The following is a 22,928-nucleotide window of genomic DNA, read 5'->3' as shown; positions in this document are numbered from 1 at the left end:
CCCATTACTCCCTTCTCCCAGCACAGCATCCCACGGAGCTTGTGAGAGCCAGCTGTAAGTCCTACTCATCCTCTATGTGCCAGGCCTCACCCATCGTCCTCCATACCCTGTCAGTCTATGCACAGTGACCACTGTGGTAGGGTTGAGGTGAAACAGACCAGCACAGCAGGGGTCTGGACATCATGCTGAGAGCAAATGTGGATGGGAGGGTAGCCTTCAGCCACTGGGGAGCGAGGACCACAGGGTAGGGGCATGTTGTGTGCTCTTCTAGAATCCTCAGGGACAGAAAAGGGCTACGTCCTGCTCTGGGGTTACCTGACAACACCAACCCGTGTTAGGAGTAATGACTCTGGGTGCCACCTGTCTTGAACTTGAAGCCTTATGCCTTGGCCCACAGGACAGATCCTGTGCAGATAGCAGATGCGTGGAGGGAATGCTCTGAAGGAGCTGAGGCAGCCTGGACTCCCTCACTTAGGATGAGGGATGGTGGTCCTGTCTCCTGAGTGGCCCCTTTGTCCAGGTTCATTCCTGGTGGGCAGTGCTGGGCCTAGCACTGCCTGTAAGTCAGGCAAAGAGGAAGCAGTGAGAGTGGTAGGGCATGAGCCAGGTGGTCCCTCAGAACCACACCTGTTGCACCCACTCCTGTCCTCCCACTGGCCAGCACGCATCCCTTCCTAACGCCCATACCTGGCTCAGTGCTCTGGGAGACTGAGCCAAGGGCTGGGCTCTGGGCAGTAAGAGCTGCCAGCAATAGTGAGCAGGTCCTCTGCCATGGGTGCCTAGCACTGCCCATGTCACTCTTACAAGCTGGGTAAGGAGGCAGCAAAGGACATGCTGCTGCCCCAGAGGCAGTTCATAGAAATCATTGCTGGAGGGTTGGGCATTACAGATTCAACTGCTCTTCCTTTTGGATGTATTCCCTGACTCACCTTCCCGCTGTCCCTGGGCAGGACTCTCTGGGGTCAGACACTAAGTGCTTCCCCTGCAGTGTGGCCACTCAGAACCACACATGGGCCCCACCTCCAGGCGCCTGATGCTGTACAAACTTGCACCGAGCACCTGCTGGGTGTCAGGTACACAGACAACCATGAGCAGGCTTGGTAGATGTGGCCCAGTCCAGTCAGGGAGGCTGGGAGCCTCAGCAGTGACCTGGGTGCTCTCAGCACAGAAACACAGAGATGCATGAGGTCCCACAGGAATGGGTACCAGGAAGTGAGCTTGGAAATGTGCCTTGGAAGGGAGAACCCATCCTGAAGACCATGGGAGACCAGGCTGGGGTTCCATCAATGTCAGCTCTGTCGATGGCCTCTGCCCATGCCTGGCTCCTGCCACGATGAGCAGCCTCTGATGGAGTCCCCCTCAGGAGTCCAACCTCAAGGATCAGAACACAGGGGACACCTGGGTAAGCTACCCTAGCCAAGAAGTGCTGACCCTCCTTCCCTGGTGTGGATGAAGCTAAGCGTCCTGAGAGATACCCACAGCTGGGAGGGAGCTGCCCTGGCCTTCGAGAGGCATAGCACAGCTCCAGCCACCATTGCAGAGGATGAAGCTGGTCTGAGAGCCCAGCACTCACTCAGGGCACATAGTCCACACGTTATTTTAATTAAAATGTGGACTGGCTGGGTGCTCACTTTATGCCATGGGCTGGCATATCCTGGCTAATGCAGGCAAAGGGAACACACACAGCCCAACTACCAGGGCAGAAGCTCTGGTGGGGACAGGTGACACCAAGAAGACCTGTCCTCCAGCAGTTGTTGATGGGTGTGTAGGAGGGGCTCTGCTCCTTCAGATGTAGTCAGGGAGGCCCCAGGGCTATGGAGGCAGAGCAGGGACTGAGGGAGGTGGTGCTAAGAGTAGGGTGGGCAGTACAGGGTGTTCACAGTGCCCATGTGCCTGCGCAGGGCATGTGGCCCCTCAGGATCCACAAAGGGTGCAGCTCTAGGAGTGGAGAGGTGGGGTGGCTGGGGAATCTGTCCAAGCCCTGGGCAGGGCTGAGGCTTGCAAGGAGCAGCACAGTCTGGGACCATCCTGTGCAGCGTGGCTGGGTTTGAAGCCCTGGTTTGTGAAGCCTCCAAACCCCAGGCACAGCCCTCTGCAATGTGCTGTCTCTGGATAGTGAGGGAGGGGTTCCCTTCCTTTGCACCAAGGTGCTAGGTGAGGTCTCTGCATTTGATGAAGGTGTCACCTCTGCTGCAGCACCTCCACCTCCCAAAGCACAGTGGCAAAGCAGCAGAAGACTGGGGCCTGGGTGTCCAAGCAAGCTGCCAGCATGCTCTGGCTCAAATTTCCCTGCCCAAGCCTCTCTCACCTCCTCCTTGGCACCCTGGTTCCTGGGCTCCATCTCCCACCTCCCTCTGCAATCTCTTATACAAATGTCACCTCTAGAGTCCATGCTGGGGCCCAGACTGGCCAATCCAGCTCTGTGATGGGGCGATGAGGCCCCTCAACCAAATGACCCCCCAAGTTCCAAAGAGCAAACTCTGTCTTAACCATGACCTTGATTTGTCAAGAGAAATCAAGACAAATCAAAGGAATAAAAGCCTTGCTATGTTTTCATAAGGCTAAGCACTTTCACAAGACATGGTAAGACAACATAAGGAAAATCCAGAGCTGGTGCCTTCTGTGTTAGAATAAAGTTACTGGGAGCAGTGTACCTCTTATGCTAGGCTTCTCTGCCTCAAGAGAGAGAAGCCCCTTGCTGGTGCCCACATTCAACCAGCCTCGCTGGTGACACAGAAGACGGTGGTCTGGCCACACTGTATGTTCTCTCTCAGCCTGTCACTCTGCCTGTTTTCTCATTGTGAACTGGGCTCAATGAGTCCCTGTTGCCCTCAGCTGATTTAAGGACTAACACAAGATACTGGCGTGCCATGTAGGAGAACTACCACAAGCATCTTCTCTCTACTCTCTATTGCTCTAGCAAAAAAGGCATGTGGTTGTGGAGGAGTGAGTCCTCAGGGGACCCTGAGATCAGAGTGGTGGCAGGGCTTACCACTGACCACAAGACACCTTCACTTGCTGGACACATGGCTCACCTCCCTAAATATATGCCCTGAGTGTGGTATGGCAGGGGCCTGTTGCTTAGCTAGCACACAGGCAGGTGCTGCATAGGTCTGAGCCAGTTACCTCACTGCAGATCCCAAAGGGCGACTCAGCCAGGCTGCACCAGGCCCTAGGGAGGTATGGTATATGGAACCTGCCTTCCCCTCCAGCTGCCAGTGAGGAGGATAGTGCACCTAGTCACGTTGAAGTCACCAGGAGAGCAGGCCCCTCCTGAGGCTGAGCACACCATGCTCCCAGTTGGAGCACATCCATGAAATCACTGTGTCGAATGAAAACCAAAAACTCGCCCAATTTTCCCGTAACTAGACTGTGTTTATGCACTGGGGCTTCCTGTGACCAGGCTGCCAAGCTGCCCAGCAGTGTGGGATCAGGGATGGTTGGGGTTGCTCCCCAGTGCTCAGAATGGACCCCTCCCAGGGGGATGGTCAGAAACCTGGGCTCTGGGCCTGGCTTTGCCGCTGACAGCTATGTGGCCAGGATGGCCACGTGACCTCTCTGGGCTGACTCCTTGCCTGGCAACAGAAGTGGAACAGAGCATGTGTGTCCTTAGTGGCCAAAAGGGTACCAGGGGGACCAGATAGCAAGTGGAACAAGGAGGTTACATGACTCTGTGTTCTAATACCTGCCTGAGTACATCAGGGTCTCTGATGGAGACCCAGGGATGTCTCTGTCTTCCTCCTCTACTGGAACATTAGGTCCTTGGGCAAGTGCTGGCCCCTTAGCCCACAATGCTTTCTAAAGGCTTCTGTCTGCAACCCAGATTCCCACAGCTCCTGGCAGCTGGGTATAGCCAGGGTCTCCTGTGCTCCCTTGCCTACGGCAACCCCCTGTGCCCCTGCACAGCTGACCCATCCTTCAATCAGCAGTCCCTGGCCCTAGGTGGCTCCCAAGGTTCCACCTGAGCTGGCTCATGCTGAGGTACTGGGAGCAGTTCAAGCAGTCTTAGGGTTCCCTACCAGGAAACAGAGAGGCTATCAGGTGGACTGAAGATGGCCCTGAAGAGGCCACAGACCAGCAGCACAGTGACCTTGCACTTACATTCAGCAAACAAGATGGCTGTCTTCATTCATCCACATCCAGACTGAGTCTCACAGATGGCACACTAAATGGCCAGGGTCACAGATGGCAGGTCTGGCCTCACTCTACTCTACTGCCACAACCCATGCAGATTAACCAACAGCTTAGTGTGCAGAGAGGGTTCTGGGCAGGGTGAGCTAGAGGCCCCCAGGCCCTTGATGTGAGCCATCCTGTTCTCCTCTGTGCAGCTTCCTGCCCTCACCTCTGGGTCAGTTCTAGGCTCTGGCCTGGATCCCAAGGGGAACACTCCACCTCTGATCGTGCTCCTGGTGCCCACCTAAGCTGACCCACACCACCCTAACCTCTCCACAAAGCCTTGCAGATTGCCCCTCTGGACATCTGGGAAGACCACTGTCCTCCCTAAGCTAGTGCTGCTTCTGGGTCAGGGTGGGTAAGAGTCTCACCCCTGGGTCAAGAATTATTTAGCACATGTGTACTTAACAGACATCCACTGAGCATGCTGCTAGACTGCAGTGGACATATCCTATTATCCCAGGGTGGAAAGACAAACAGCTAGGACCTCTGGGAGCTAACACAGGCTGGGGATCCACATGCATGTCCTCTCCAAGGACCTGTGCTCACCCAGGAGTGAGGAGGGCCCTGTGAGTAAGGACCACTACCAGCCTAGACATGAAAGAACCAGGGCCTGGGGGGAAAAGCTATGTGCTGAGGACCACAGCTGAGGATGTGGTTGGCAGCTGGAGAACCCAAGGACTCAGCCATTTGGCCAAGTACCTATCAAAAGTTGCAGAGAGTAGTATGCCAGGAGAGACAGAGGCAGGTAAGCTGCTTGCTGAGACATAGGCCAAGGATGGTGTCTGAGGGAAGCTAAGCATGCCGTAGGGAGGAATGAACACAGCAGGGCCTGGCAGAGGGCAAGGTGTGGGATGGAGGAGGCAAATGTGAGGAGAGCAGGGAGCCTAGGAGACCACACAGGCCTTCTTAGATTCTGAATCAACAAGAAACAAGCTGAAGATGAACAGGGACAAGGATCCTGAGGCAAGCTGAGCACTCAATCGTCTCTGGCTATCTCAGCAAAGGCCTCTGTGAGGCACACAGTGAGCAGCCCACAGGAGTAGGCAGCTGTGGTGGGCACGGATGGAGGGCTGCGGCAGCCCAGTGGCCCACCTGGTGCTAAAGCCCCTGGATCCCTGGATGTTGCCTTTGCCCAGCAGTTGGCTCTGGGCTGGCCAGGCCAACTAAGGCAGGCCCAGAGGAGAGCACTTGGGACCTACTGAAACCTGGGAGGTGTGTGGGAGCTAAAAAGCCCAAAAGTGGGAGCAGGGAAAATGTAAAGGAGTACTGCCAAAGTACTGACAAAGGCCCAGGGCTCTGCTCAGTGCCACTTGGGACCTGGGCCACCTATTTCTGATGCTGAGCATAGCAGGCTTGGGGAACGTCCACTTTAATTACTACCTTCTCTGGTTCTGGATGGTTGGGCCCTGGCAGGCCCCACGCATGAGCCTTCCATCTCCCAAGCCCACCTCTTTTCTGCTGTCCCCCAGCTGCTTGGCTGGCACACCTTACTTACTCGTGACCATACTCATGCCACCTCAACCCCTCCACCTGGAAAAAGGTTGCTAAGCTTGCCTTCCAGGAAGTGCTGCAGGCATGGGGAGGCAAAACAGGAGGGGGTGTCAGAGAAGCCCCAGTGCATGGTCAGAAGAAGCAGGGCTCCTGGAGAGAGGCTAGGCCCCACTGCCTCTCATGGGAGGGAGGCTGAGCCCCACGGCCTTTCACTGGCTGTGTGGCCTCAGTGTGCCTGGTCACACGTAGGGCCTTCAGGGCCACATCTGCAAAATGGACAGTCCCACTCTGGGGCCATGGAAGAGTGAATGTAAGAAAGTGCCCAGTGTTCACATGCATGTTCCTTTTCCAGCCCCATTGCAAACTGAGAGGAGGGGTGTGATGTCAGGTGGCAGGCTGGCTCCCATGGCCAGATGCCAGACTGAGCTGATGGGGAGCCTTCCTTTGCCCTCTTCCCAGACTGCTGTGGGGTGAGCTAAGGAGCCAGAGGCCATCTCAAAGTCCAGGCTGGCCTCTGGCTCCTGGGTTGGAAGGACCCACCCCATGACTCACAGACAGCATCTATTTCAGTCACTCTGAAGAGGATTTTTACTTTTCTTTTAAAAGACTGGCTGTGACAGTAAGAATAGCCATGATGAGTGAATGCTCTTTTCAAAGGAAACCTGTGTGTGTTCAAAGTAGGCATGTGACTGCAAGGGACAGGACTGTAGCCCCATTCCTCAGAGGATCCTGCTGTTAAGCCAACCCCTACTCCCAGTGCCTGGGCCCTCATGGCCCCTCATGGCCCTCCTCAGTCCCTTCACCACCCCCATGGGCAGCTCTAGTATTGGTGGAGTTGGCGGGGGGGGGGGTGGTCCATGACAGCAGCTGCTGCTGCCATCCTAAGAGTCCAGTGACAATTCCCAGAGATGGTGTACAGGTGATGCTGGGCTGGGCCTACACAAGTGAGTACCCACAACCCCATCTCAGTGCCCACAGCCTGCAAGCTCTCTGACCTCCTTCAGCCAACTGTGGGGTCATTTGTCACGGCGTGCTCCTCAGCTGATAGCAGGGTCCCAGATGCAGTAGTTCACAGAGCTACGCATGGGGAGCTAGCTATTAAGGAGCCCCGAGGGACTGGAGAGACAAGTGTAGCATGGACAGAGCACTTGTTTCTCAGGAGAAATGGGAACTCTGATGTCTATGTGAAAGCCCCTGAAGTATGTCTGTGGGGCTGGCTTTCCGCTTCCTTGGGTAAATCACAACTACTCCCAGAAAGTCTTCCATTCCCACTTCACCCACCCCCATTCCTGGTGCCCAGGCCTTCTCAGGTCTCCTGTCAGCATCACTATTTCTGCAATATCCACTGCTGCCACCTCCACCATTCACCAGAGAGTTCTCTAAACCAACTTAGCTCATACGTGGCTCATGTGTTGCCGTAAGTGGGAACGTGGCATTCCTTGCCACCAAAAGAGAACCCAGGGCAGCAAACATGCATCATGATGCTCTAGTCCTAGACACAGGACGAGATGGACAGGCCACCTGGACTGCTGCTCACTACCTCCTGGGCTGTCTCTTCTTTGGCCATCCTGCCTGCATTCAGCCTCCTTTCAGAGCCAGGGTTAGGGTCTGGGCTGGGGCTGCAAGAATGGCCTATGGGCCACAGGAGGCTCCTGTGTTTTCTAAGCTGCTAGAAGAGATGGGGAATGGGAGTCACAAGTCCACGAAGTGATGCGTATGACAACCAGCACGTGGCCAGATTGTGTGAACAGCCATGCCTGTGCATAGAATTGATGTATAGTAGGCCAAGTTGTGGGGCACCCCGCACACCATAGCCGCAGGCAGAACTTGGATGCTTGGTGTCTGACTTTGGCCCTTAAAAGGTCTGGCCTGGCCCCTGTATGTGCTTTAGAAACTGTGACTCAATTGTCACCAAGTGTGCCACAATCCCTGTTCTCTGCTGTAGCCCCGAGGCTGGGCTGCTCTCCTGCAATGTATGCCTGGCCTCTGTGGTCCACTCGGTTACACCCTGTCGTGACAACAGCTGCTGGGGTGATGGCCTGGTGGCGCCTCTAGAGAGCCTGCAGGAATCCAGATAGCATGCCACACCTTGGGCAGCCACACTGGTACCCTGGAAGAGGGACAGGGCTGGACAGAGTGCCCCCCTTTCTCTGACTTGTCCTGTGGGGCTAGGAGAAGCATAGTCTGGGGACAGCCTGTCCACACTGCTCCTCTCACAACAGTGTGGGCTGCCAGGAGCTCAGAGGTAGCTGGGGGCAGGAGGCCTGGGACCCTTCACACTAATGCTGTGCTGTACATCTCCTTGGTCAGCCTCGCACCACTGGCCCTCAGCTGTTTCCTCTGTGACACAGGGAAAATGGTCCCTCTTGTCAGGCTGTAGGGAGGAGTCTGTGAGGGAAGCCCCGGGGCACTCAGCCCAGCTGGTACTGAGGGAGGTGAAGCTGTTTCCTAGTGTTGTCCCTCATTTGAGTCTTGACCTTGGGCATGTCCCTTCTTCAGCCTCAGCTGCATTCATGAGCAGGGGCTCTAACTGCCCAGGTCCTGCTTGGGTCTCTGTGTACAGGCACAGTGCCAGGGACAGGGCAGGAATGAGAACAGTGTGAGACCTACACGTTGCCTGTGCCTGGACACTCTCTTACTCCATGCTTACCATCTCTCTCCACGCCTCTTCCATCCTGGTCACCCCATTTTCCTGGAGCCTGGACCCCAAAATCACCTTTGAACCTGGTTCCTCTATGTGGCTCAGGGAGCTTCTGGTTGGCTCCACCAGTCTCCTGGCTAAGGCTCTTCGGTGGCCACAAGGCGTCATCCCCCCCACTCCCACCCAGGGAGGCCCAACCTCTTCAGGGGTTCAGGTGTAGTGCTACCCCTCCTGAGCAGCAGCAAGGCCTTGCCTGAGCAAAGCTATGTTCCCTCTGCCTGAACACCTTCCCTAGCCTGGCTCTCCACCATCCTTCAAGATGGAGCTCAGCACAACTCCCCATAGGAAGCTAGGCTGAGGCTGCTTGTCTGTGCCTGGGCCCCCTTCTGTGGACCCATCACTTTCACTAGGGATGAGAAAGCCAGCCTTAGGTGGAACTCAGCCTGTACTCATTCCTGACATGTTTCAATTACTTGCTACCTTGAAAACCAGGACTCTGGACATACACTTTTAAATTTCTAGCTTGTTTTGAAAGGCCAGAGGCTCCCCATAGTCCCACCTAGCTGTGGCTACTCCTGACTGGCCTATACTGTAGAGTGGGCCACCAGTTATTCTCAGTGTCCACACTCAGCTCCTGTCACCTGCTCACCTGCAAGGGCACCTGAGTCTGAGCCCTCTTGTTCCCTACTGTCCCAGTGCCTCTGGCCATGGGAAGCCACATGGTCAAGAAGGGGGTTGGTGCCTGTCAGGTGGGGCTGATGGCTGCAGTCATCCTGACTCAGTGCCAGCTGGGTGGCCTCACAGGCTCTCTCCCCCAGGGAATCACTTGCAAGAGTCAAGATGCAGGCTCTGCATCCAACTTTAGCCCCTGGCTCGTGATGCTGCACAGCTGCAGTAGCCTCCACTGAGAAAAGGGGACAGCAAGATACCCACTGTATGGGGTTGTGGGCAGGGTGCAGTGAGGTGATCAAAACAGCATCTGCACAAAGCAATTTCCTCTTGTTATCATATCCAACCACACCCAGTGTGGTCCTTACCATGCCCACTCTGCTCTGCTCAGCTCCAGGTGGAGCCCAAGTGCAGCAGTGTGTGTTTCCAAGGGGACACAGTCATCACCAAGAGGTAAAGAGAGAAGAAAGTTTCTGACTGGCAAAGCCAAGAGAGGGAGGTCAGCAGAGGTGGAGAACAATGGTCCTGGGGATGTTCTCTGGGCAGGGTTCTCTAGGAGGCTGTGGAGGCCTTGTAGAACTGAGGCCTCAAAGATGGGAAACTGAGGGGAAGCATGAGGTAGGCCTTCACTGAGGGCCTGGGGGGAGAGGTGGAGTGGGATGGAGGAGCCTGTGTGAACCTCACCATGGCCCTCGTGGAGGCAGCAGGTGGCCCCCAGCATCCCTCCGAGGACACTGCTAGAGCACATCTCCCTCCAGGCCAGGGGGAGCGGGGAAGAAGAGCAGGAGTTGTCTTCTCTCCCCCATTCTCTTCAGCTCCAAGCCTGCAAGGAGCAAGGGCAGGAGTTGAGCAGCAGGGATTTATGAGCGTGGAGGATGGCTGCCTTTGAAGGGTGGGGGAAGGGGCCCCTTTTGCCAAAACAATATTTAATTTTTTTAAGGTGGCTACAAAGCCAGGATTAAGCTCAGGCCCTAAAATGAGCCCATAAAATCGAAAAATATTTATCTGGAAGGGTGGCAAGTCCAATAAAAGTTTTATGAATGTTTTACAACTGCCCTGTCAGGAAGCTGGCCTCTCACTCACCTCCCTCCTGTCAAAGAAACAGCACACACACAAGTGCATACACGCACATGCAGGTGAACGCATATGCAGATGTGGCTGCCTGTGTGAAGTACAGTCCATGAGGCTCCTGTGTGGACAGAAGACATCTCTGCTACAGCTGCTCCAGCTGTCCCAGCTGCTCCAGGCTCTGCCTTAGCTCCTGGTTCCTCCCTCTGCACTGCTGGCTCTGCAAGCAGTGCAACAGCCCTGGCCTCCAACAGGGCAGCCCGGCTGCCAGCCTGTTTCCCTAGGAGTCACTTCCAGGTTAAACTTGAGTTTGCAGGCAGCTTTCTGACTGGGCCTCTGGCTACTCTCCCCTGGGCCTCCAGCCACTCTCTCCTGGGCCCACAGGGCTTCAAGGCAAGGTGTGGGCCTGTATTCTTCACAGCAACCTCAGAAAGAGGGTGTTTTGAACCCCTTTTTAGAGAGGAAGAATGGAGACTGAGGGAGGCTAGGGCCACCTGGGAAGTGGTTTCAGAGACCTATCTTCAGGTCCACCTCTCATGGGTTTCTCCTACACTGAGGTCATGGACAAAGTCCTCCCAGGTCTAGGGGAATTTAGTCCTGCTTCTCTCCTACTGCTTCCCTCAATAGGTCCCCTACCTCTCACCCTCTCCACTGCCTCCGCACAGTCTCCCCTACTGCTTGCCACTGTCCCCGTACCCTAGGCCAAGCCACAGTTCCTTCCCTACTCAGGGCCTTTGCACAGACCTCTCCCTGCCTACCTGGTAAACTGAGTCATGGCCAGGTCTGGCTGGACACTGCTTCCTCAAAAGTGCTTAGTGTTTCCTACAGGCTATCCAGAGTTGCTCTACCTGGTCAGCCCTACCTCTGGAAGCTCGGGTTGTGTGAGGCTGCCTGAGTTTTGCAGGGGTCCCAGAAAGGCAAGTTTGGAGCCATTGCTTTTGCCACTAAGCCCCAGCCTTAGGGGAGGGCCAGGCACTGGAGGTGAAGCACCTGTGACAGCCAACAAGGACCACAGACCTGCAGATGCAGCTTCAGGGCTGGGCCTGCCCTTGACCCAGAGCCCACCTTTGCTTTACAACTCCTCCACTGCCCCGGGGCCACACCTGGTCCTGGGGCCAGTTTCCAAATCTGACTTGATCACTCACTCCATTTAATCATCAGTCATCCTTTTCCACCTACACCTGTGCCCGGCTCATTTCACTCTGCACGTGCTTCCCTTTCTCAAGATGCCCAGCAGGTTCCAGGGCTGAGAAATGACTGCCCAGCGGTTCAGCAGATGGTGCATCCAATGAACCCACAGCTGTCTGTCTGACTCCATTTGCAGAAAAATGGATGCAACAAGCAGGGGCCTGAATACCCAGGCTTCTCTTCACCCCACAGCAACAGCCCATCAGAAGTCCCAGCCAGTTCTGCTCAGGGAAGGCCAAAGGATTCCCTGAAGGGTGGCTGTAGTCCCTTGAGAAGTCAGGCTGAGCACAAGCTGCTTCCCTGCATAACTGGTGTATAAAACTGATCTCTTCGGACGTGGGGCAACTGCAGCAGTCAGGTCAGGTCAATTAGAGCTGCTGACCACAACAGCAGGCTCCAAAATGAAAATGGCAAGTGTTCTGACGATGCTTGTTTCTGTGCACAACCATACCTGGAAAAACCACACTGAGGTTGAGCCTGTTTAAGACAAAAATCTGAAATCCAAAATGCTCTAAAATCTTAAATGCTTTGGGGTGTGACATGATGCTCAAAAGGTTTCAGATTTGGAATATTTCAGATTTTAGATTAGGGAGCTCAACTGGGAAAATCTACCCAAACACCCAAATCCAAATCCTCAGACATCAAAACACTTCTGGGTCCAATCATTTTGGATAAAGGATGGTCAACCTGTACACTGTGGGGAGGGGGATGTTACATGGGCACAGGGCCATCAACTGAGCAGAGTGACAGCTACATCTGAGGGGGGTGGGAGTTCTGGCTTTATCTGTGGCTCTTAAAAAGGACAGCTGGGATGGGTTGGAGGTGTGGCTCTTGCTGTATAGCACCTGCCTAGCAAGTGTGAAGCCCAGAGTTCAAATCCCAAAGACAGTCTAGATGGTGAGAGAGGTTTGAAGCATATGACACAGTTCCCATCTGTCTGGTCTTGCTGCTACAGGGCTGTTTTGGTCTGTGTGGCACATGTCTTTCAGTCAAACACAAAGTTCATCTTTAAAGGAAAACCAAGTCGTCATGAAAAGGAGAGCAGAGCACAGGGTAAACGATGTAAAGTCACCAACTGCTCCTGGGCAGTCCCTGCCTAGCCAGGAGGCAGCAGCTCAGCATCTGTCTCATGGGGTCACAATGCCAGCCTGAGAAAGCTCCCATGAGGTAGCATCTGAGTCCACTGGGGCTGTGAGGTCAGGTCTTGCCTTAGGGTCTCACTACACGAGGCTAACAGTCCTCTAGACTGCTCCCTATACCTCAGTCTCGCCTCAGAGGCCACCCACCAGCAATGGACCAGCAGCAGTGCTGAGCACTTACTACATGCTGACCCTGGGGAGGCAGAAACGGAAAGGTCGGGACGCACTCAGCCACAGGTGGGCCTGTGCAAACTCTTGGTGACAGGTGCTGCGACGGACATCACCTGAGGGAGCTCTGTGGCACCCAAATGGCTTCTTTGGTCCCAGGTGTTCCTTTGGTTTGTGCACTTCTGTCTAAACTAGCCCCAGACCAACGAGCCTCTAACTGCTGCCAGGGAAAGCGCCCTCCCTACCCCCCAGCCCTCGCCAGTCTCTGCTGGGCTCCAGAGCCATGATGGCCACTCTGAGGAGTCTGTAGCTCCACCCCATGTGGACCACGTAGGACCTGCCCAGGGTGAGGCTGGCCAGCAGATGGTTTCTGTCCACTGCTCTGTGTTTATGTTAATTGCAGATATTTTTAACGTATTGTGTTACTCCATCCATCTTTGTGAACAGTCTGTCTTGTAAAATTTTTTTAATTATGTTATTTTTTCTTGCCTATCTTCATCATCTACAATTATTTATAATATTGTCTTTGTTTCAAATGCTAGGTATAAACATTGTTGTAACAGTTCTTCGATGGGGTTCATATAATTTTTACAATTGCTTTGAAATGCTTCAATGGCCAAAGGGGGAGGAGGCTAGCTATTCATTTTGAGGGAAAAAAGACGCCCAGAGTGCTCTCTGCCCTAGCTCCAGGTACTCCTCCGGCAGGCAGGACGGCCTCCAGGAGAGGTTGGCCCTGTGCAGGAAGCTGGCTCAGGTTTCAGAGCTGCCGTCCCCATAGACATCAGGCAAAATCCACAAAGGGCACTGTCGGGGTAAGACGCCGGGAGAAAGATGGATGGTTTGCTTTCATTTTTATAGGGATTTTTTGAAACTTCAACTTTCACCCCTCGCTCCTCTTCAGCTCTTCTCCCAGCCGGTGTTTCCTAGCCTCCCTGTGGGAGCTGGCTCATAGGCAGTTGGGGGTAGAACCCAAGGGAATGAAAACCCTCACCTTGGGGTCACGGGTATCCACACGGCTCCTCATGAAATTGGCTTTGGGCCTCCCTGTAATGCTAGACTGGGATGTGCTGTCTAGGGATAGCCAGCACCTTGAAATCAGTGCATGAGTCTCTCACCCCCACATGCTTTCCCATGCTGGCTGCAGGCTCTCAGGGCTTCCATGGGCAGCTCTCCAGGGCCCCGGACTGCTAGCACCACCATTTGCAAACACCCCACCATCCTGGCCTCCTCTGCCAAATGCCTTCTGTGGCTCCCCACCTGGAGGTGAACCCCAGAGGTGCTCTGGCAGTTGCAGGCCCAAGGAGCGCTGTATGTACCAGCCTAGCTGGGTGCCTGCCTAGGGCTCGAGGCTGCTTCCCCCATCCTCCCAGCTGAACTTCCTTCCTGCAGTGCCTCAGACAGCTTGATCATGTGAGGACAGAAGGAGCTGCTGTGACAGGCCCTGGGTCTGGGCTCTGGGTTCAGGACAAGGCACAAGGCCACAAACCATGAATGTGCAGGCACCATGGCCAAGGGCTACCTTGGTGGTGGTACCTCAGGTGGACACAGAGCTTTGGAGTGATGTGCTTGTATTATAGGGCTCTGCGGGTCAGATACAGGAGATATCCAGCCACCAGGTAGGAACCCCAAAGTGGAAGCTCTGACAAACAGTAATAAGAGTCCAGGAGGTAAGGACACCCTCTTCTGAATCTCTCAAGAATCACAGATGTGGCCAAATGGCCAACTTTACTAGTTACCAGAGAAATGCAAATAAAACCCAGAGCTGCCATTTGCCATGCATCACATCAGCAAGGATGAACAGCCTGGGGCCGGGTGGTGAAAAGCTTGCCTCCATGCAGGGCTGGCAGAAGAGCAAGACGCGCAATACTTTGGGACTCACTGCCAGAAACTCTCAAGAACTTTCAAATGGCTGTGGTCTTTTCTTTGTAAAAATTACAACAGTTCAACTTCTGAGAATCTGTCTTAAGAAAATACCCTACACATTAAAGCAGATTTATAGACAATAGTGTCCTTGCAACACAAGCTACCACAGATGCTGGGATCACCTGGGCCCCACGAGCTGTGTCTCCTGCGGTCCAGCTCAGCGTGAGTGTCTGCTGCTGTGCCCACCCAGAATGAGGGTCCAGTGACAAACACACAGACATCGCTATGGTGCCTGGTGGTGTGCAGACCCGTGCACAATGCTGCACATGCTTTTACATTCTCCTGCATGTTCAGACCTCAGGGCCCCCAGGATCCCACTTCGCAGACAAGAAAACTGAAGCTCAGAGAGACCCAGGCACTCACTGGGGTTATTACCTGGTGAGCAACAGTGCTGAGGTGTGGGCCAGTGCTGGCTGAGGTGTCACTTCAGTCCGTAGAAGACATAGAGTAAAAGAGTAAAAGGACAAAAACTGGGGTAATATTGATTGGAAACAATCAGAACACAAAGATTTGCACGTCCCCATCTAATCTCATTACATAAAAAGGAGCTTTTGAGAGAGAAGACAATGCTCTCCTTGAATGTGCACTGCTATTATTTTTAGGTTACAAAAAAGTTGGGTTGTTTTTTTCAACACCTCTGCAAGAGGCCATGCCCCTGCCAGGACAGGAAGAGGACAGTGGGTGTCCTGGGGCTAGAAGCCCCTTCCCTCTAGTAATGGAGGGGAGTCAGCCCACAGAGCATGGGTTCCCAGACCCACTCTTGCCCAGGCTCTCCTTTTCCCCAGAGATGTATGTGTGAGTCCTTGCCTGCTCTGCCAAGACTTCTCAAATTCTTAGTATCTTACTGTCCAGCTAGAAGGACCCCTTCCCTACATCCCAGTTCAGTGTGACAGGACTGGTGAGAACGCAGGATGCCGCGCTTGCTACTGGATCCAGTCAAGGGAGTGGGAGAAAGGGCTTTAAGTACTGAATGAACATAGGCCTCCACGTCCCAACCTAAGCAATCTGATGGAGCACAGCTCACTTGGGGCCTGTGGCTGCCATGTGACAGTAAGGAAAAGGGCAGGTCCACGTTCACTTCCTGTACAGCCACTGCCACCCTGACTTCTTAGATTCTGCTTCTCAACCAGGGAGAACTGCTCTCCCAGGAAATCTGGCAGTGTTTACAGGTTTCTGTTGTCACAATTTGGGGGTGGCTCAGGCACCCAGCAAGATGAGGCCAAGCAAGGGAGGCTCGTAAGCCCCTGACATTGCCATGGTGCACCAGCCTGCCCTCAACCAAGACCGGTGCAGCCCAACGTCAACAGTGCAAGAAAAAAGAGAGCACAGGCTCAAATTCCTCTATTCCTGCTCTGTCCAAGGCTGGCTTCAGGGTTGCAGGTTAACAACCAGAAGGATCCCAGGGTACACACATGGCTGACTTCCTGTAAGGCCTGTTCTCAGATGGGCAAAGTAAATGAGCTGGATGGCACCCTCAGCTTTCCTGCATATCCAGTTATTCACCCATCTGAAGGCTGAGGACAGCGGGCCTAGAGAGGCTAAAGGACTAGTGAGGCTCCTGTGAGGCAGAAGTGGCAAGTGTGCACAACGCACCCCTGTGGCACCTGGCAGGCAGTAAGTTGGTGTAGTCCTGCCTGGTCTCTGGGTGCCAGACAGAGCCAGGCTGATGATGGGCCTGGCTCTTACCTTGCTGCCCTTCTCACCTCAGGGCCTTGTTTCCAAGGCCCAGTCTCCCTCCCTGTAACCAAATTCAAGGCCTAAAGATAGGTGCAGTCATGCTGCAGTCTTCGGCTTCCCTAGGAAGGCCCTTTGGAAACAGGACATGGCTCTAACCAGTAAGTACGGCAAGCCACCCTGGGAGATGGTGGGGTGTGTGTGAGGTGACACTCAGGGTCAGCAGGAGCAGCATTTCATGCCCCTCAGCTACATGCAGACTGACCTCTGCGTGGTCTAAGGATGTGAAAAGGACGTCGTAGGGGAAGGACGAGCAGCCTGACCTCCCAGGGCAGCAGGGCTCCTACACACCCTCATTCCCTGGAGCCACATTACTCCCCTGAAGCCTTCCCAACCCGACTCAGCTAGGGGCTCTTGTGGCTTTGTGTGCCGTCCCTGCACAGCACGCGTGTGGACAGCAGTTCTCAAGGACTTGGGAGGCTGTCTGCGGGTGCCCACGTCCCAGCTGCTATAGGCTGATTGTGATCTAACCCCCAAGATCTCAGACCGGAACTACGTGTGGAGAAGGGTCTGAAGAGTGATGAAGTTGAAGTAAAGCCGCTAGTGTGGGCTCTAATCAGTACGACTGGTGTCTACGAGAGAATGTATTAGGACAGACAGCCATAGATGGACAACCGCGTGAAGACACAAAGAGTCTTAAGATGGCAAGCCAGGGAAAGGGGCTTCAGGAGACACCAGCCACTTTCTTGATCAGGGTTCTCAGAACCGTGAGCAGCAACTGCCATTGTTTAAGCTGCAGCCTGTGGTGTGGTTGGCCAGCCAAGCTTATGAGGACCCCATCTAAACTGTGAGCTCCATGAACACAGGGTCATGTGGGTTGTGGCCCACTGTGGTCTCTCTAGAACCTGGTACAGGGATGACACATGACGAAGGCTCAGAAGCACTGCTGACTAAATGGTGCTGGCTGTGAACTTCCTGAGGGTCTGGCTGTGTCTTCTTGAGCTGTCTGCCCAGAACCTAGCACTGCACCTGACCCAGAAAAACATCTGCAGCACAGAAAAGCAGGTATCAGGCCTAACAGACAGGATTGGTCATACAGGAAAGACTCCTGATCTCAATAATCAGGGGCTGTCACAGGGCCACTTCCAGTGCTGCTCTTGTTACCCTTGGCTGGCTGCCTGGGGTGGGGGTGGGGGGCTGGAAGGGTTTCTTCCTCTGCAGCAGATGGGTGAGCACAGCCTGGGATCCCTGGGCTGGCCCAGGAAAAGAGCTGGCTGTGCCTTGTTGTCTCCACATTGGGTCTACCTGCTGCTTCCAGCATGGCTGCAGGCCCTAAGCAAAGGGTCACAGGGAGGCAGAGGCATCCATGGCCCTGTGGGCTTTGAGAAGGGGATTTAAATGTTCCACTGGTACCCTTTCCAACCCAGAGTCCCAGAGCCACACAGAGAACAGCAGTGAGTACATGTGAAATCAGTGGACGACAGGCATACATTGTAGAACTCTTCAGTTTTGCTCTGTTTGACAATTTTCACAATACAATGCTGGGGGATAAAAGATCAGGGATCACAGCACAATAATGTGGACCCCCCCCACCGCCAAGTCCCTCTCATGCTGTCTGGAGCTATAGCATTAGTACTGCCTGCAGCCCCGGCCCCTCCCTCTCAGTTCCCCACAACACACTCGCACCAGCCCTCACCAGCCCTCACGACTTTAGTGCCACTCCAGGCCTGTGCGCCCTGTTCTGCTTTCTGTGGAATACTCTTCCTGGGCCTGCCCGAGTCCCTCCCTAGGTCAGGCCTCTGCTGTGTTCTCTACTGGAAACAACACACTCAGTAACTCTACCGTCTGTTCACAGCACACATCGCCACCAAGTGCACAGACATTTAATTATGCTTACTGCCTGTCCCTCCCACAACCACAGTTTCACATCCCAGCACCAGCCAGGCGCAGCTGGCTTCAGTATAGCACGAGCTCAGTTAACGCACACAAGGCCAAAGGAACCTGGGGCTCCATCTCCAGCGTACATCCTACCCAGCGTGCAAAGGGCCCACCAGCCTGGCAGTGGTCCAGCTCAGGTGCTGCTGGGCAAAAGGAGGCAAAAAATCCCACTGCTGGAACCTGAATGTGGCCATATGGTATGGCAGGCCTGGTGTCACCCTTCATAGGGAATTCAAGGGGGTGTCCAAGGTGACCCCAGATAGTAAATGATGGAATGAGAACTCAAACTATGATCTCAACACAGCTCAGATCAAAGCTCAGCTTCATGCCCCAGGCTTCTCCTGGGTTCTAAACTGCTTCCCAGCCAGAGGTCACAATACTGATTGGCATCAGCACAGGCAGGACTGGGGCTCTGTCCCGAGAAGCAGTGGCTTGGACCGTCCTTGCCACCTCTCTATGCAGAAGCCCATGAGCAGGAGAACAGGGCTGCACTTACCGGCAATATGGATCTTGAACTTGCCACTCTGGCCGAAGGCACTGTCGATAACCCCCTGCTCCCCTGTGGACAGGTGCACCTTGAGCCCCACGAAGAGCTGGATGTTAGTCTCCTTTTTGAACAGGGAGCGGCCGATCACGCTGTAGTCATCCATCGCCTGTCCCCACAAAGCCAACCAAAGAGAGAGAAGTCATCAGTAAAGCACTCTGGAGAGCTGGCAGGGGTAGAGCTGGCTGCTGCGCCTGCCTCTCAGTGAAGTGCATGGGAACAGGGTAGCAGTCTGAGCTGCCCACCACCCTGTCACCATCACTCTCTTAACATGGCACACATGTGAACACCTGGCACAAGTGAGCTCCACTTCCTGGCTGAAGACGTGAAGGCATGGCACATCCCAGGTCACAGAGTTCAAGGGGTGGGAGCGGATTCGAACCCCAATCCCCTGCTATACCGCCCCTCACACCTGCCTCCAGGACCCATGGCTCTCTAGAGCCCCCTGGCCCTGGCTCTGGCTTCCCATTGAGAGACCCTGAGAACTGGCTGTATCTCCCATCCTGCCACATGCCACTATGTTGCAACTTGGCCTGGGACTTCACTGTCATGCCACTTCCTCCACAGATTGCTGGCCTCCTCTATGGTGCCAGAACCAGGCAGAACCCTTTGTGGTCCCTTGGCCCATGCTCCCGTGCCAAGCTCCCACTACTTGTGCTGCATCTCCTGCTGGGCACCACTGCCCACACCTCCTAGTGAATGCCAGGATGAGAGGAAAGTCACGTGTGTGTAAAACCATCAGCTGGGCACCGATTCCACGCACCGTTCTCTGCTGGCTACCCTAGCCCACCTGAGCCTCCTCTCCGAAGTCTTAATCTCAGCTAGGAGTGAGACCCTCCCCTTTTGAGCCTGTGTCAGCTCTGGCCCAGGAACTGCCTTTGGGGGCAACACAGCCATGGGGCCTCCCCTGCCTGTCTTCCACAGATGCTGCTGCCAACAGCAAACTCAGGTCCCATGACGTGAAGTGCCCTTTTCTCTGGCAATAGCAACAGAAATTACAAACGCACAGACTGAGCCATCAACTCTACTTTTAGGGATGTGCCCTTCCTATGTGCTTGTCCAGGGGGAAGTGACGCTATACAGACTACTCACTGCAGCAGCTTCCAGAAGCCAAACCCTGGGATGACAAAGAAGTCCAGCCTGAGCATGGTCAAGCAGTGCAGAGCCTCCAGTGACCAGAGAGGGACAGACAGGGGCACTGAGAGGGGCTAATATGAAGGACTCTGGGCATTGTGTGGGTGTTGGAGCCTAGACTGTGGTACAGAGCCTGCTGCCCCAGTGTAATAAGAGGACTGTGAAAGGAATCAGGAGAAAACTGGGAAGTGGCGTGCCGGGGGTGGGGGGGGGTCTTTCACCTTTTCTACCTTTTGACTTTTGAAATGCATGAATGAATTACCTTAGTCAAATAACATAAAAATGTAAACACAACAGGGAAGTACCTGTCTTCTATCACACACCAGGCAAACCTGTTCTCTTCTGATGTCCTGAGAGAGGATGGTGTCCACTGTCTACTTCTGGTCCAACACAGACAATTTTGCACCCCTACTTGGTCAGGCATCCTTTCCTGGTCACGTTTGTTACCCCAGGGAGCTGACACTTAAGCCTCTGCACAATCTCCCACTGTGCTGCCTCCCCTTTCTCTTCCCACTGGTGCCCATCCACCACCTTCCAAAGCCATGTATGCAGCTGGCTCTTTCTGGTCCAGTTGCACCCTGCCTAACCCTCAATGTGCAGGGTGTGCATTGAACATGGCCTTGCCACTGGGAAGTCTTCAGGCTAGAGTAAGTCTGACTTTTCTCCATGAATGAAAACATGGAGACTTGTCCTCCCATCTGCAAACATCTGAGCTCTACAAGGAATGGTGCAGGATACACTGGCAGCAGCATGGCTCCACAGCTGGAATGCTTGGTTTAAACCTAGCAGCTGCACCACCATTGTAGGCAAGGTGGTCAACCTGTGTCTCAGTTTCTCCAAAAGGAGGTGTGAAGATTATAAGGGAAAAAGCGCAGGGCAATTCTGGCATCCAGTCTTGGGACCTTTCCTTCTGAGTCCCCAGGCTATCTTTGACCAAGCAGCCAGAGTGCTGTAAGCAGAAGTGGATGCTAGGCCACAGGGTCCTTCCTCAGCTACAGTATCAGAGGTCTTGAGGTGGTGGCATGGGCTCCTTGAGGGGGAATGCTCTGGGGAAAGCCCTGATTTCAGGCAGCAAACAGGTATGCTCCAGGGTCCCAGGAGGTCCCACAGCATGGGGACTGTGAGGGCACAGAAACAGAACAGTAGGGAAGCCAGGTGGCATGGCTGCTTGGTCTTCTAGATATGCCCACTGAGGATCCTGGATCTCGTACAGGTAGGGGAGGCACCAGGGCCTTCTGTAGAAGAGTGATGGTTGGGTGTGAGGTCTACACTACTCTGGCCACCTATGGAGAGCAGCTATGGGGACAGCACAGATGCAGGGGTGAGAGCCCTGGGGAAAGTGCAGATGCGGGAGGAAGTCCAGATGGCTGTGCAAGGGAGGGTCCATCTAGCTTCCTCCAAGCCCATAATAGTGCCCCAAGTGGAAGATGACCCCTGCTACTCAGGTTTTCAGATGGCCAGGCCACACCAGCCAGGTCGCCAGGATGGCCTTCCAGTTACAGGGCTGACAACTGCTCGGCCTGGCCCTCAGGTGGCTGCAACACCCAGTACTGGAGGAAGTGTACAGGTGAGGGCTGACTAGACAATCCAGGAGGAGGAATAGCTGCAGGACAGATGAAACTGGGGCCCAGGCCTACACTACCACCACTCTCAGATGAGGGTCTTTGTGGCCAAGTGGCACTCCCACCTCTCTACCTCCCCAAATTCCAGGCCTTGGAATAAGTGCATGTGGCCTGGACTCCTTAGGCAGACTCAAAACTCCCACGTATTTCTTGTGAGAGGAAAATCCCATGACTACTAAAAAAGGAAGCCAGTTGCTACTTGCTACAGTCAGCAGTAACCAGCAGAAACTCAACTGGAACAAAACCTAGCATGCAAGTCTTGTCCCTTTTGTTCACTGCTGCTTCCCACCAACAGCCCTATGCATGTCAGCTGATACAACTGTGAATTGGGGACAGGAGGGACTGGCCTCTAGGGAAGGGGTGGCACATGAGACAGGGCTCCTTTCCTGATGCCCCAGAAGGCCTGGCAGAGATTCTGCCTGGGACTCATGTCTGTTCCCCTGCTGGGCCCATCGTTCCCACACAAAGGCCAGAACAAAATTGGTGCTGGCTCACTGGTACTGGAGGCTCCAGGGGGACTGGCCCCAGAGACAACCATGACACTCTGCCTGCTCTCCTGCACCCACCTGTGTCCCTGTGCAAGTGGTCTGGGGCGTCCTAAGAGACAGCAGCAAATGTATGGGGGAGCAGTGGTAGCCAGCCTCCCTGAGGGGTAGACCCTGCACCCCATGAGCTAGGTTCGCCAAAATCTCAGAAACATCTCACTGCTATTCAAGACACCAGGACTTGGCCATGGACCTCAGATGGATTGTTGTGAAAAGTAGAAACTGTCTCATATACCCTAAAACCTTTTGGAAAAACATACCCTATTCTGTTTGATTCATAGCACCAGATAAAAGGTAGTTGCATTCCTCCTCTCTCTGGTGACTGATGAATTGGATACAAATAATGATAAGAATAATAATTTCCACCTGCACAACTCTGTAACTTCTTCCCCACACACACACTCCTTGCCGTTCAGGATGCAGCAACCCCAGGCCTGAAAATGCCCCTTTTGGGCTGGGTCCCTGGGCCTCTCCCCCACCTCCCTCCAGCATCTAGGACAATGTGTTGAGCAGACTAAGGAGGTGATATGTGGCTGCCCAGGAAGGATACCCTAATCCCAAAAGATGCCGGGGGCGGAGGGGGGGTGGCGCCACTTCTCTCCCAGAGGAGCAGGAGCTCCCAGGATCTTGCAGGCCCCTGTTCTGATAGCCATAGAGTGGCCTGTGTGGAGCTGGGCTCCCAGCCAAGTTGGACATTCAGCTGAACCAACCCAATGGTTCTGGAGTAATGAGTCCATGTCCCTATGACTGAAGGTGCTCCAGCTGCCTCAGTGCCTCTTGTGGAGAGGGAGCACCTCACACAGTCCCTGTGGCCTGGCCCTGAGGTCTCCGCACCCTCCCATCACCCCCACCTACTCAAGAGGGTGCAGCTGAAACTCAAGATGAGATCTGAGTGGGCTGCATCACTCAAAGATAGGCAGCATGGGAAATTCCAGCCAAGTAGGCAAGGCCTGTGTGGAGCCCGTGCTGAAGCACCAATGAGCAGCAAGAGTGCTGCTGGGTCCACTC

The 22,928-nt window shown here is 54.4% G+C and overlaps 1 protein-coding gene across 4 annotated transcripts in view; it reads right to left on the bottom strand.

Moving 5' to 3' along the window:
• Eefsec (eukaryotic elongation factor, selenocysteine-tRNA specific) overlaps nt 1-22,928 on the bottom strand; it is a 188,286-nt gene that overhangs the window by 9,250 nt on the left and 156,108 nt on the right. For all 4 annotated transcript variants that reach the window (XM_074044590.1, XM_074044591.1, XM_074044592.1 and 1 more), the window contains one exon: nt 18,572-18,728. In XM_074044590.1, the coding sequence (XP_073900691.1) occupies nt 18,572-18,728 (157 nt within the window). The remainder of the gene's footprint in view (nt 1-18,571; nt 18,729-22,928) is intronic.

Source organism: Castor canadensis, chromosome 10 (genome assembly GCF_047511655.1).
Source record: "Castor canadensis chromosome 10, mCasCan1.hap1v2, whole genome shotgun sequence".
In the NCBI taxonomy this organism is placed as follows: Eukaryota; Metazoa; Chordata; class Mammalia; order Rodentia; family Castoridae; genus Castor; species Castor canadensis.
This window is presented reverse-complemented; position numbering and strand designations above follow the sequence as displayed.